The sequence below is a fragment of the Prenolepis imparis genome, unplaced genomic scaffold (genome assembly GCF_030444845.1).
Source record: "Prenolepis imparis isolate NDT839.2.m4 unplaced genomic scaffold, iyPreImpa1.0 SCAF_5, whole genome shotgun sequence".
Lineage (NCBI taxonomy): Eukaryota > Metazoa > Arthropoda > Insecta > Hymenoptera > Formicidae > Prenolepis > Prenolepis imparis.
Genome location: NW_028141163.1, coordinates 6039846 through 6055044, shown reverse-complemented (window position 1 = coordinate 6055044; position 15199 = coordinate 6039846). Strand labels below are relative to the sequence as shown.

Here is a 15199-nt window from a genome sequence, read left to right as displayed (position 1 = left end):
TATGCAGTTCCCAAACATTTAAAGCGCACGTGTTAACCGATCGATCGGTCTCTCCCCAACATTTTCCTAGACTGTTGAACGCGTCCCTGATTCTCGCCCCCTCTTCGTAGATCACGGATACGCATATATACGTGCGTGTGTATCCGTGCTCTCGTACCCGCCACGCCGTATTGAACGGAGAGGCTATTAAATTTGTTTTTGTTCGAGCGTCATAATCGCGTCTCGAGGACAACGCGTGTACGGAGAACCTCCTTTGTGCCAATCTGTGGCGAAAAAGAGAGAGAGGGGGGAGGGGGCTCTCTTAAATTCTCGCGGACGTATATAATAAAAAAATTGCTTTGCAAACGATTGACATATGCGTCTGGATATGGCTGCATGTTTGCTTCGTTCGCGCAACAAGAACCCGATTTTGTTTATCCTCGCGCATTTCATCGCGCGCACATTTATTTATCGTATTTGGACGCGATAGAGGTAAAATAAATCGTCAATCTGTTACCTGTGAAACAAACCGATAGTAAAACCTGTCAAAACATCTGATTTACGGTGCTCTTAAAAAGTTGACGAAATAGACACGATTTTCTATCGACGACGAGTGCGACAACGTTAATCCATTAGACGCGCGGCACATTCGAAAGATTCGATTAAATATATACTCGAGATATCGATTCCCCTTCGAGCACTCTATTAATAATTATCAAGTGCAGATAAGACTGTTGTGAACATAAGGCGGCGAATAATCTCGTTAACTTTAATTAATTCTTTATAAAATAAATTAGGTTAAATATACTATATATTATATATTATAAAATGTTTCTTCTCCTTTTCTAAAATCTTTATCATATTCTTAACCTTTATCATATTCTCAAGTAAGTTTCTTTGGTAATCCATTCATTTTAAGGTAACGGAACTATCTACAAAATCTACAGTCTACACAATCTACAATCTAGATCTACATATCTTCACACAATCTAATATTTACAAAACCGTTACCTTGTGAAAAAATAATAAACTCACCGGTCGATGCACAACAGCGGAGTTGATTGCATTGAAGCCACGTTGATCTGTAACATAACAAATAAAATTCAAATTAGGACGAGATGTGTATATTCGTCTGAAGAATACATGAATATTCGAATTTTTCATTAGAGGAGATAAAGAGAGAGATTTATTATTTCAGAAGAGATCATTATCTTATCAGGGAATTCGAAAAACATATGGAAAATCAATATCTTATCGAATTGATCGATTACTTTACTTTCAACAATCCCATTGTTCTTATAATTGATTGCGCCACATTTGTTTAAAATGTAAATTAGTTGAATGCATCATTATAAATCCGCAATTATACTTATAAAAGTTTTTCAAATGATATTTTTTGTAATAAAAACTTTTAAAGAATTTGGGATCAGAGGAATATATTTCTCCCCTCAAACTTAATTAATCTAAAGGGCGTATTAAATAGATTACTCTTGTATCACTTTGCGCGAGTGTGTTGAATTAAATTTAAAAAAAAACGTGCACAGAGAAAGTATAATGACTAAGCATAAGAAAACTGCTTTCAAGCGACTAAAGAGTGTTAGTACACTAAGTTCAAGTGAGTGGAAGCGAGTCTGTGAGTGAGATCTCTCGATTTAAAATCCGAGTTACTTTCCAATCTCACTCGCCGTTATATAGATAGAAGCAAAAAATATATTTGGAGATATAAACAAAATATATACATACATAATATTACATCATGGAACAATTTTTTCGATAATATTAAAAAAATTATTCCTATTATATCTCATTTGTCATAAATATTAATTAAAATTATTATGTTAAATCTATGAAATATATTGTTACGAATTATTATATTGTTACGAAATACACAATATGATACGATGTACGTATTGTATGCACATATATTGGCAATATAAGTACATCTGAAAAGAGAGCAAGGTTTTCTTATCTATTTTTTTTTAAACAAAGATTAATTTATTGATCACAGAGAGTCAATTTTATCAACGTTCAACAACTTCATAACCATCGACATATTAATTGTGATTAAAATCACTACTTTTCTTAGCTTTCCAATATCTGTGATCAAGAAGACATTCGATGTGCGATTTGTACACGATATGTACGAATAAGTGTGGGTTGATATGTAATCTCGCGGATTCACGTGGAAGTTTATGCGCGAAAAATAATCAAGAAACGTCAGATAAGGACGCGTTTATGCTTTTGCGCAAAGCCAATATTACGGGGTGTCTACGAACAGGTACAAAATTCACCGTACGCACGTGGTAAGCCGATATCGCAAAGACACGCGTGGTCTCGTCTCTCTGGCAACATTTATTATAGTGTTACCATGCAACAGTTTTTGGCTTGCTGCACACTCCCGGGAACCTGTTGGTCGCGGCCAGTAATTTCTGTCGCGATTCGCGAAAAACGCGGTGCGCATATGTGACAAAAAAAATGCATTCGTAATTGGACTCGAATGTGTTGATGACTGCATTTTGCGTTTCGAGTTTGCAACGATGCATTTCGTTCCTTTCAGAGGATAGATTCTCGAGGCAATAGACATGGATCGTGTGAGAGAAAGTCGTATAAAACTTCTACCTATTCAATATGCTCGTATGACTTATGTTATTGATCCAAACATTTCAATTGGAGGGGACCCTTCTAGACAGGTCTCTCCTCTCTGCGTTATAATGTCCTTTGAAACTGTAGTATTTTTTTTCTCAGCCGTATATTTTTTTCATTATTTGAATTTTTCTAAAAATTTGTTGCTTTATAATGTAATCGTAATAATTCCTTTTCGATATTTCTAGCATTTTTTCGCAGATGGTACAATAAATTCGAAGAGTCTTTTCTATCTCCAAAAAATCATTTTGATCTTTTAATTTACTACCGTTAAAAAAATATCTATTTTCGCGCAATTAAGAGGGACAGATAAAAATTTCAATTTAAAACAATGTTCGAAAATTTCGGAAATTTTTGAGTAGCAAAAATGATCTCTCGTGATTTAAAAAGCGTATATATACATGTTTGCCCCGAATACAAGTGCTTACTCGGGCGTATCCCATTCTTTTCGCTTCCTCGTGTTCGCGACGAGCCTCCTCGCAAAGTACGAGTATCCTGTGGCGCGGTGTAACGTCCGAGACCATCGGAAATCGTGCATCGGTGGAAGAACTCCCGCTTCCCGCCGGGTTCTCTCGCACGGCCGTCCGTGTTTGCGGCAGCCTATGTGCGGGGTAAGGCACGTATTATGAACGCGCGCGCGACACGACGCGGCGCGGTGTGTGAATAGCGAGCACGTGCATTTCCCACAGAAAAGCAATGGGGGCCTATACGCGCCGCAGCGTGGCCAGCTGGGAATATGTGACCGGGGTTCGGCTCCGCTCCTTCAGGGTACGTACGCGTTATAGGGATGGTCGTCTTTTTTAAAAGAAACATATCGATAATTTTATTCATTCGAATCATTGTCGACGCGATATCGATGCTACGATGAAACGGCGTTGGAAATAACAATTAGATAAACGAATGCGACTACACTGATTATAAGAACTGATTATTTTTTATATTATTGAAATTATGTAAATGTGGAGAAAATTATTATTTTATTTCTTAGAATTTTATCATTTAAAACTATTAGAATTAATTATAAACACAGCTTACTTATTTGAAAAGTCATTCTTTCAAGTTACAACTTGTACGAACGTTCAAAAGTATCAAAAAATAAGTTCTCTGTCTTCTCATGCATTATGAGAGAACTTAACTTTAAATTCGTGAAAAAAATATATAATTGTGATGAAATACAAATACGTTCGGTTTCGCGAAAATCGTCAATTCTTATTGTATACACAGCTGTTATAAATTTAAATTTATTTACACAAAGGGAGATATCGAACAAGAAATCTGACCTTCCCAAATTATTCAAGTATCGTGAATGATTCTAGTATGTGTTATTATTACGTTGCCGATTATGAAATAAAGATCGCGTGCCATACGCCAAAGACTATATATCGATTGGCGGAAATCTATTCGTTCCTAGCAAGAATCGATTGCATGAGTATGATCTTGGTAAATGGTAACCATTTTTTTGTCGCAAATGCAAAAGTTCATACTGCCATTTAAACTCTTGGCAGCATGATTGACGATGTATTATCATTCATTGCGCATTATGTCGTTGTAAATCCGATCATTTTAAATGTTGACGTTGTATAATAACCATTAATCTCTGTCATTGCTTAGTATTAAAGTTAGGCTAATACTTTTTAATTAAATGCATTTAATTATGCATAAATGCAGTTAATTAAATGCATTAATATATACAATTATTTTATATAATATATATTTTATATTTAATTTTTATTGCAAAAAACTCGATAAGTGAAAATTCGATGTTTTTAAAAATATTAAAATGATTGATTTCGATAACTCCTACATATTTTTTACTATTGACCATTTATACATTGATGTTCTATATTAAATATATAAAATATTGGTATTGAAGTTCTACAGAAAGGACTAAAATATAGAGTTGAAACGTCAATCGTATGCTTGCACCATACTTTACTATTCAACTGGATACGCCAACTCCGCAGTTTCTAACACATAGTTATTTCTATTACGATCATCAATACATACACACATACGCAACGTGATTCTCCAAAAAGATAATTTTATCTCACGGAGGGTTAAGATGAGTCATTTTCTCTGTTTCAGTGCGCCAATAAGCCGCGCGTTCGCATCTACCTCGTGAAGGTTGGTCGTCGTGTATAGAGGCAGAGAGAGAAACCTTTTTCTCAAAGGATTGGTGGTGATACGACCCTATCAACAACGGCGGCGATCGGCGTCGGGGTGCAGCCGTTATCATCCGGTTATCATAGCACAGTGCCACCCCAAAACGGGAGGGGTGGTTCGCCACTTCGTGTCGCGGCGATGGTAGCAGCTGCCTCCGCTACGGCCACCGCCACTGCCAGCGTGGTGGCCATGCAGGACCGCCAGGATATCCCCGCGCAATTCAATCAAGTAAATGTTTGACTAGCTCTCATAACGTTATCAATAACATTTATTTTAGGGAGAATCTTGATTCATGCGTAGGACGTTTATATCATTTAGAATATAGCAAGATGAGCGAATTGAGATGAAATCGACAAGATTTCTTACAAATGTTTCCATTCTTCGTTCTTTTTTTTTATTTTAAGTAAAATTAAAAGAAAAATATGTAAAAAGGAGAATTTACATTTTATTCTGATACTTTGTTTAAAAAAAATGTTGAAGGAATAATCCATGTTATAGATATTTAAAAAATTTTTTTTATTTTATGTATGCAATCTTGTTGATGCAATTATGATGAGTAATTTTTTTGCAGAATTTTCAAGAAATGGAATAATATAGTTTATGAATTATAAGTACTTTTAAGTATTCAGATTTTTTGTTTCAATAAAAATTTGGTAATATTCTAAAAGGTGAAGTTTTGAGTATAGTTTCTATTATGATTTATTAAATTATATTATTGAACAAAACTACTACTAAGAAAATGAATTTGTAATCCCGTAATAAAATATATCGCGTTTAAATACTTCGCGTGAAGTGATTTTTATTTCGTTTAAAACTTCGATGAACTTCTAAATAAAAATGTGTCGATCTTTACTACTAGATGCAGAGCCAACATGGAATGCCCCCCCAATCATACAATTTGGGGTACGGCCAAAGAGGACCAATGGCAGGAATGGGGCCAGTCGCGATGAACAACTTTAACAGCATGGGCACGATGAGCCCGATGCATACTATGAATTCCATGAATTCGATGAACAGTATGAATGGCATGAACTCGATGAATCCTATGACAATGGGAGGCATGAACGGTATGAACGGTATGAATGCTATGAGCGGAATGACACCCATGAACTCCATGAGCAATATGGGTAACATCGCCATGAACAACATGATGGGACCCAACAATATGCAAATGAACAAAATGCAGGTATTTATCAACGATCCAATCTAGGCAATCTAAATATATTTAACTGCAGTTTTTTTGTTCTATACCGCATGATCCCTTAAAAGACAACTCATGAGTCAGATTTTTCTACTTTTATACTCTCTGCTGCATGAAGTATTACTTATTATTGAAATAAGATCTTGCATCGTCATTTTTCACACTTAAATTATTTTTAACTTGTGTCTTTTTAACTTGATTTTGTTTGCTCCTTTGGAACGAATCTCAGTAATGTATACACTTTCGTGCTTTTAGGCTCAGCCGCATCAAGGCTACCCGCGAAGACTAGCGCCCTACCCGAACCCGAGCATGCACATGACGCAAAAGCGACAGCAGGTTCCGTACCCGACTCAGAATCCAGCGGCTATGCAGCAGAGTTTCAACGGCATGACAGCGTCGCAATACCCGAACAACTATCCTACCGCGGCGAGGCCGACCTTTCAGCAGCAGTATCAGCCTATGCAAAACATGCATCCTACGGCGGCGGGTTTCGGGCCCGGCGCAATGATACGAGCGACGAATATGAGGCAAACAGGACCGGCTTACAATACCGCGTCTCAGACGGCCGCCGCGAACCAATATAACTACGGCGGTAACGGCGTTCCCGGTGTTTGCATGGTCCCACCCACCTCCGTTGGCAATCAATTCGTCGGTCATCAATCGAACACGGGATATGGTGGTGGTAACGCGTCGTACGGCGCGTCCACCGTAGCGACCAGTCAATATCAGCAGGATGTAGCGTCGATGAGATCGACGAACGGGGGTAATGTGAATTATCAGCACAGTCCCATTCCCGGCAATCCGACGCCTCCGTTAACACCCGCCACTAGCATGCCGCCTTACATCAGCCCGAATCCGGATATCAAGCCTAATTTCAACGAAATGAAATCGTCGAACAATATTCAAAGTAAGCATATATTTAGAACTATTTTTTTTGTTTTTTTTTTTCACATAAATTATATGGATATTCTTCTATAAGTGTAGGTCTACATTAATGAAGGGGATATATACAGATAATCAGAGAATAATATTCATTCTTCTATTTTTCAATTATACGAGAGATCATTTTTGTTGTGTTGGATTTAAAGCAGTGAAGCTTTGTACATATTTTATAACGTTTATTATATTAAGTAAAATAGATAACGCGCGCTTATATATGCAAATCCTATCGTTTGTTCCAGATGATGAATTGAGACTAACATTCCCCGTGAGAGATGGCATTATTCTTCCGCCCTTCCGCCTAGAGCACAATTTGGCTGTTAGCAATCACGTGTTTCAACTGAAGCCCACCGTACATCAAACGCTAGCGTGGCGGTCGGATCTTGAGCTACAGCTCAAGTGTTTCCACCATGAGGACAGGCAAATGAGTACGAATTGGCCGGCGAGTGTGCAAGTCTCCGTTAACGCGACTCCTCTCGTGATCGATCGCGGGGAGAACAAGACTTCCCACAAGCCCCTCTACTTGAAGGACGTCTGTCAGCCAGGAAGGAACACAATACAGATTACCGTATCCGCGTGTTGTTGTGTAAGTTCGAGGACATCGATAATTAAATGATGGCGTTTACGTAATTTGGAAATACAAAGATATTCTCTCGGCATGTTCGGGAACGTTTTCGTTTCATATTACTAACCACTTTTATGTGTTTAATCAAATATATTATAATATACATCATCTATTTATCATCTATTATTATTTATTTTATTTTATATTTATTTATTTATTATATTTTTATAAATATTTATTTCTTTTTAATTTGTTTAATTTGTTTTTTTTTGTTTTTTTTTTGTTTTTTTCCTTTTCTTTTTATGGTTTGCTACATTGTTTTTGTATGTAGATATACTGTACTTTGCAGTCACATCTATTCGTACTTCAATTGGTTCATCGGCCCAGTGTGCGCAGTGTACTACATGGATTATTACGTAAAAGACTCTTGCCAGCAGAACATTGTGTATCGAAAATCAAAAGGAATTTCAATAACACATTGAATAATGGTATACAGTCGGACAAAGATGTAGTGGAACAAACAGCACTGAAGGTAAGATTTAGAAAGACAATTGCTTTTTGATTTGCAGGTTTTTTTTTTATTTAATTCCGAAATTCTAATGTGATATGTTAATTATGATTCAAGAGAGAAGAGTCATGCGCATCTTGTTATGTGCAGGTACCTTTAAAATGTCCTATCACTTTCAAACGTATTACACTGCCAGCTAGAGGACACGAGTGCAAGCATATACAGTGTTTCGATTTGGAATCATATTTGCAATTAAACTGTGAGCGAGGTAGCTGGAGATGTCCAGTATGCACGTAAGTATGACTAAATCGGTGAAAATTCTGATGGAAAAAAATGAACACAAATAAATTGTTGCATGTTCTTTACAGAAAACCTGCGCAGCTAGAAGGCTTAGAAGTTGATCAATATATGTGGGGTATTTTGAATACATTAAATACCGCGGAAGTTGACGAGGTGACGATAGACGCGCTCGCTAATTGGAAACCAACGAAGAACTTAACTACTATTAAGTCCGAGGAAGAAAGCGATTGTAAAAGAACGACCAAGGCTATGTCGCCGGGTAGTATGAATATGCCGACTATGAACAATTGGGACATGAATCAAGCTATGAGTCCTTACATACCGCCCGATATGAACAGTATCGTAAGCGGCTCGATGATGAACAGCGCATCTTCCCCTTACGCGAATAATAGCATAAACCACAGGAATACGTCGGGTGGAACATACGAGATAAACTCTGGGACAAATACTATCGGCAATAATGATTATGTCAGTGGTGCGGGTCCACTGTCACACTTAAATGAATCCGTTAACTCCTTAGATCCTCTCAATGCTATGGAGAAGTCGCTCAATGATCAGGTATGTTTCGTTGAAATATCGATTGTACTAATTATAATAGTGATGCAAGGAAATATGATGACAAAAGCTGACAATGTTAAATATGACGTTGTTTATATATATTATTACAGATGCCACATACTCCGCATACGCCACACACTCCGCAATCTACCCCTCATACACCGGCTGGTGGAGCCAGCGGTCCACCGAGTGTTCCGCCTGCATCGCAAGAATCCACAGGAAATCATAACACTTCCGGCAATACGAATATAAATGACACCACGACAGACATACCATCGGATTTAAATTTCGATCCCGCTGCAGTTATAGACGGGGAAGGTACCGGTCAAGAGGCATTAAATGTAAGTATATTGTACTGTGTCAAATAGTCGCGTCATATCTGTTGCGACAAATCGGAATATTTCTTAAATCAGATTATGAAGAATATTTGTAAAAAATCATTCAACAACGTGTTATCTGTTGTTATAGCTCTTGCCAGACAATGTGGACGCAATGGAACTGCTCTCGTATTTAGATCCACCGGATCTAAATACTCCACCTAGTAGTGGCGCTAGTAGTGGAAATCCTTCGTCCAGCGATGACATATTGGCACTCTTTGAATAAGGAGAAAAAGGAGAAATAAGAGGCGAGTGGATATCTTGTGACGATGTAATCAAACTATGACCCCCCCCCCCCTTTCTCACTTTGTAATAGAGTGATGAGAGAGATTGAGATCTCACTGCAAATGTAATTTCGGCTATTTTTGCGCAAATTTTTCAGGATTCTATGTCCTTAAACGAGTTGCGCAAAATACCCAATTTCTGACTTTCTAATACGAGAAATACTTCTCGAAAGTTTATTAGATGCGAGCATTTGCGGTGAAGAAATTTAAATTTTATGGGGGTCGGCTAGGTGCTCTCACCTAATCAATGGTACAAATAACCTTAATTATAATTATAATATTCCTATTGAAGTTAAGGATAAAGTTCTAGGATTAAAGAAACGATTTTTAACGATAACACTCCATACTAGTACTTGCGATAAAGATATTATTGCATAAACAGCATTTTACTCTTTATCGATATTATATTATAAAAAATATATTTTTAATAAGTCCATTCAATATAACAAACCAAGAAAATATTCTAGAATTAATAAATTTTGAAACAGCATTTTTTAAATAATTCATATTGTAATAGAGATATCCTCTCAGTTGATGTCGTAAATCATCATGATGATAATAGAAAATGTTTATTAAAAAATGATTATAATTTTCAATCTACTTTAAGAGTGCATTTATCTATATATAATACATATTTCTATGTTTATTTTATACGTGCACTTTTTATTATAAAAATTATAAATGATAAATTAACTAATTAATGAAGAATGAAAAATTTTAGTTTAAATTATTTGAGAGAAAATTTTAGTTTAATTTATTTGAGAGAAGAATTATTCTTTGTTAATTTAAACACAGCGACTAAAGTTTACACATTTTTTTAATTATACATTAAATTCGCTGTTTATGCAATGAGATCTTTATGCTCGAAAACCGGTCTATTTGCATTCAAGGTTATGATAGACCTATGTCGCAACAGAAAGATAACTGTACAGACCTACTTTTGTAAATAATTTTAATCGAAGTAAGTAAGATATTCATCTGTTGGGAATTCCTCGCCTATTGATGGATATTGTGCATATAGTGTTCCTTTCCTTTAGATTGTAGTAATTGAACAGATGGAAGTGAATAAAACTAGGGGATATCGGGCTTCACACTGGAAATTTAATAACAACATATGATGTATCTCCAGAGATTAAAATAAACATAGATTACATATATAAAATGCAAGATAAAATGAAAGAAATGAGATTGATTTATGTAGTGCTTTTAAAAGTCTAATAATTTTATTATTTTGAAAAAATCCTAGCTGCAGAAATATCACACGTGTATACGTATTTTATTTCGAAACATACATTCAATATGTAAAGTGTTTTATTTAAAAAATTTGTTTATCGTTAATGAAATTTTTACATCACAATTTTCTATTTTAAACAAGATTTAAAACCTTGATGAGGAGAAGGAAGATAAGTTTTCTACGCTTTTTTAATGTTGTCAACCTCTGAAAATACATCAACATATTTGCACATATAGAATTTATTTTCACATTTTGATGTGTATCGTATAATATATGTGTATTTTGAATTGATTTGCTAGACGCAATTACATTTTTATATGGTGTGAACTATTTTCATTAGGTTAATATATTTTTGTATCTTTTTTACAATTAAACATTCTTTTATTATCGATTTGCGGCGGTAAATTGCATCGGTTATTGCCGCTAAGTAAATTTTTTCGTTATATGATATTCGATAAGATATTTTTTTAGGAAATAAATCAGTCGTGAAGAGCGAAAGATTTAAATTCTGCAGAAAGTTAATAGCAATATTTACACAAGGCCTTAAGAGAAATCATGCACTATAATCCACGTATAATCAAATTTTACATAGGGAGAAGAAGAATCAAAACTCTTTTCATGGGAGAAATATATTGCAGAATAATTATATACAGGCGCGCTTAAACTTATTATTTGCACGGGATCGTGAATGATCGCAATTGCAATAATTCAGCATGCGAAAATAAATTCTGTATATCTTCTTGCACAATCTAGCGGTAAACCTGATTTGTCGTATTAAAACGTATAAATCAGAGATATATCCGTATATATATATGAAAAGATACTGCCAGAGTGATACCGCCCAAGGCCCCCTGCTTGTGTAGTGGTTATAAACATTTGTATCTTTTGTGATTAAAAAGAGAATATATATATATATATATATATATATATATATATAATACTTAAAGAACGCGACACGTATAGATTATACAGATTTTATATAAAAATGTATTTATATTCCAATGTGTGCAAAACGCGTTAGCGCACAATGAAGGATTAGAGACAAACACAGTCAAGTTTCTATTCATATAACTACTACAACTATTATTGAGATTTAGATTTTAATATTACTTGTATTAAGCGCGACTCTTGTATATTATTTGTATATATGATAAATAGAATAATAATATAAGAAAAAATGGCAGATATATACTTATTGGCCAGTTATAATATAGCAAAATAATTCTCCTAATTATTTCTCAGAACCAAAACATACACGAGATGTATGAGAATACTTTAAACTAGAGAATGTAACGTGTAAATGGCTGATGAATGGGGCTGACGATAACAAGTACAGTCAAATATTGTACTGTTATTTCTAATAGAATTATTACTTACTTGATAAAAAAAACATAATTACCTAAAAAAGTTTATTCAAACTGTAAGCTTTACTTAGGATTGCCAAGAAAAAGTAGTATACGCAACATGCGATTGTTGCGATTGTACATAGGCAATGTTTACCTATACCTAGCTAATAATACCCCTAAAATACACACTACACTGTCTTACAATTAGTTTATGAGAGTCGTTGAGATTTATAGGTATTTCGCGAGAAATTAAAGAACGTGAATAAATCGAACGTAAATAACAGAATTTGTCAGTTACATTTATATAATAATTTACATAACATGATCAGAGTGTTTGAGGAATATGTAGATTACTATCAAAAAATCATACGCAATCATTGGGACTATTTTCTTGTATCTTGTTTTTTTTTAATTTAGTGGACCGGCAGTTGAATTATTATATGCTACTTTTTGCGGATTAATTTTTTGCATATGTGGAATGTGGATATATATTATTGTTTATTATTTAACGAAATTCCTACAAAAATCTCTGTGGCTCTAAGATTACAATATCTATTTATCTATCGTTAGGACAGGCCTATATAATTTCATTTTACAATGCTCTGCGAACAAATTAAACGCGGATTATGAGAGTTGTTTTGTCGAAGGCCTGGAAAGTTGTAATAACGAAACAAAGTACTTTCATGTAAGTATTCTATGTAATCGTATCGACTCATGGTGTATCGGCTACACCAATCACACGAGTTCCATTATTAAATAACGTACGATATATATATCAAATTGCATTTAGAATACCTATTACAATTATAATAGGAATATTACAAATTTATTTTCACTGTTCCAAGAATTTTAACTCAAATTATGTCAAAGAATTTATGTTTCTGTATGTATTCTCTGCTATTTCTCGATAAATGCAAAAAGAGTTCGTTTAGCAAATACATCATGAGTATTGATATCGATCCGTATCACAAGGTCTATTCGTTTTGATTTCTTTTGCATTTTTTGCACTACTGTATGAAAAATGAGTTGCTGCATTTTTGTACTACTATATAAAAAATGAGATGTGTATATTCGGTCTTTTTGGGAGCAAATAAGAGGAAAGAAATAGGAACTGCAACTTAACGAACAGACCTACAGTTTGCTCTCTGTAAAACGGAAATGCGCATTATGAATTAAATGAAGAAAAAAGGAACACTCTGATATATCATTGGTTATATACACACAACAAATTTTAATATACAAAGACCAGTTTTTAAATATGTATGACAGACACAACATTGTTTCTTGATAACAGTTAGAATCATTCAATAAAAAAGTCATAAACTATAAATAAATTGTGAATTTTATTTATATCCAACAGACAATCTTCGAAATATTATTATTATAAAATAATGTGGGGTAAGTATTAGCAATGTTATAATAGAATTATTCATATCATTAATAGTGCCAATTTAATTACAAAATCGCATTAAAGAGTGTATATTTTAATATATAACACAGAAATAATAGTCAAAAAGTTTTTATCATGTTCATGAATATGTAAATGTACATGAACAAAAAAAACCGAGAATTTTTAATACTTTTATTTGCTTGGCATATATTTTTGAATTTTTTAAAGAAAATTACGTAATTTATTGTTTTAATGAATTAATAACATATAATTTCTTAATTCTTTTTTCTGAATTGCTCTAGTTAATTTTGGTGATTAAGTGATTTCTACATATACAGATAATGTTATACATATATATATACATAAAATACACTCACCGATACGATGCGCAACAAAGAGCTCTATAGAACAAAGCGTTGATCTATAACATATATAAAAAACAAATTACATATATGCATACGAAATAGTTTTCAAAATAATTAATGTTTGAAAAAGTCAATAATGCATAATTAAACTTTTATAATCTGCTTACTGCATGGTTGGTCCGCCGTTGCCCGATGCCTCCCCGGACTTCCTCTTCCTCTTCCTCTTTTTTCATACTTATAGCGTCTTTTTGGCACTTACACAACACACGCTCGCGAAAATACGATTACGCGCGGGCATTAATTAGCGAAATAAAATAATCACACGACAATTTAAACGACACTCCCGATCATTAACGTACGCGACTCTACGATATTTCCAATCTTAATCGCGCGATACTTTGTGCGGAACTCCCGACATTCGTACGTAACTTTTCATACGGCACTCCCGCTTTTAATTGTACGCGTATTTGATTGCGCTTCTGTTAATGATATGCGACGCATATTTGAGAGCACAGCACGCGATAATTATAATTGTAATTATACGAAACTATGACCCACGCAGCGCGAGGCACGATATTTACGCGGGATGTCGTCGAAATGATGCCAACTGTGATAAAATACGCGCCAAGTCGCCGCAGTGATGCCAACTGTCTAATTAGAAATTATCGGTCTTTCGCGATTAATCGATCATTGAAAAGATCGATTAACATAGAGCGCCTTACTCGGCGTGACAAGCGCTTCGAATAATATTTTGATCGACCAATCAGAAGAAAGAAAAATATTTTTCTCTTGCTTCAGAACAGTTTTTTTTTTAATTGAGACACGTGTCTTTGCCCGATCAACAATCTTGTCCCGATTAAAAAAAGAAACTGTTCTGAAAAGCAAGAGGAAAATATTTGTCTTTCTTCTGATTGATCGATCAAAAAATTATTCAAAGCACTTGTCACTTGTCACGCCGAGTAAAGCCCGTATCAGACTACTGACTGCGAAGGCCGACCCGACTGCCGATCGCGACTGTCGACTCACATTTGGCCAATCACAGCGACCCAGTCAGTCGGCGACTCGCTGTGATTGGCCAAATGTGAGTCGACAGTCGCGATCGGCAGTCGGGTCGGCCTTCGCAGTCGGTAGTCTGATACGGGCTTAAGGGCCAATTTCACCAACGTCGGTTAACTTTAACCTCCGGTTAAATTATATCTTTGTCTCTTTTTAAGAACACATCTGCAAAGAGACAAAGATATGGTTTAACTGGAGGTTAAAGTTAACCGACGTTGGTGAAATTGGCCCTAAGGCACACTACATGTTAATCAATCTTTTCAATGATCGATTAATCGCGAAAGACCGATA

At 35.0% G+C, this 15199-nt stretch overlaps 1 protein-coding gene across 4 annotated transcripts in view; it reads left to right on the top strand.

The window, feature by feature from the left end:
- Tna (Zinc finger MIZ domain-containing protein tonalli) overlaps positions 1 to 13420 on the top strand; it is a 36831-nt gene extending 23411 nt beyond the window's left edge. The window contains exons 2-10 of one of the 4 annotated variants that reach the window (XM_083037670.1): positions 4708 to 5013; positions 5645 to 5971; positions 6242 to 6893; positions 7168 to 7511; positions 7822 to 8022; positions 8116 to 8291; positions 8367 to 8856; positions 8967 to 9197; positions 9325 to 13420. In XM_083037670.1, the coding sequence (XP_082893796.1) occupies positions 4924 to 5013; positions 5645 to 5971; positions 6242 to 6893; positions 7168 to 7511; positions 7822 to 8022; positions 8116 to 8291; positions 8367 to 8856; positions 8967 to 9197; positions 9325 to 9459 (2646 nt within the window). In that variant the 5' untranslated portion in view covers positions 4708 to 4923 and the 3' untranslated portion in view covers positions 9460 to 13420. The remainder of the gene's footprint in view (positions 1 to 4707; positions 5014 to 5644; positions 5972 to 6241; positions 6894 to 7167; positions 7512 to 7821; positions 8023 to 8115; positions 8292 to 8366; positions 8857 to 8966; positions 9198 to 9324) is intronic. The other 3 variants (XM_083037672.1, XM_083037671.1, XM_083037673.1) reach the window with 3 other exon arrangements.
- The last annotated feature ends 1779 nt before the right edge of the window (positions 13421 to 15199 follow it).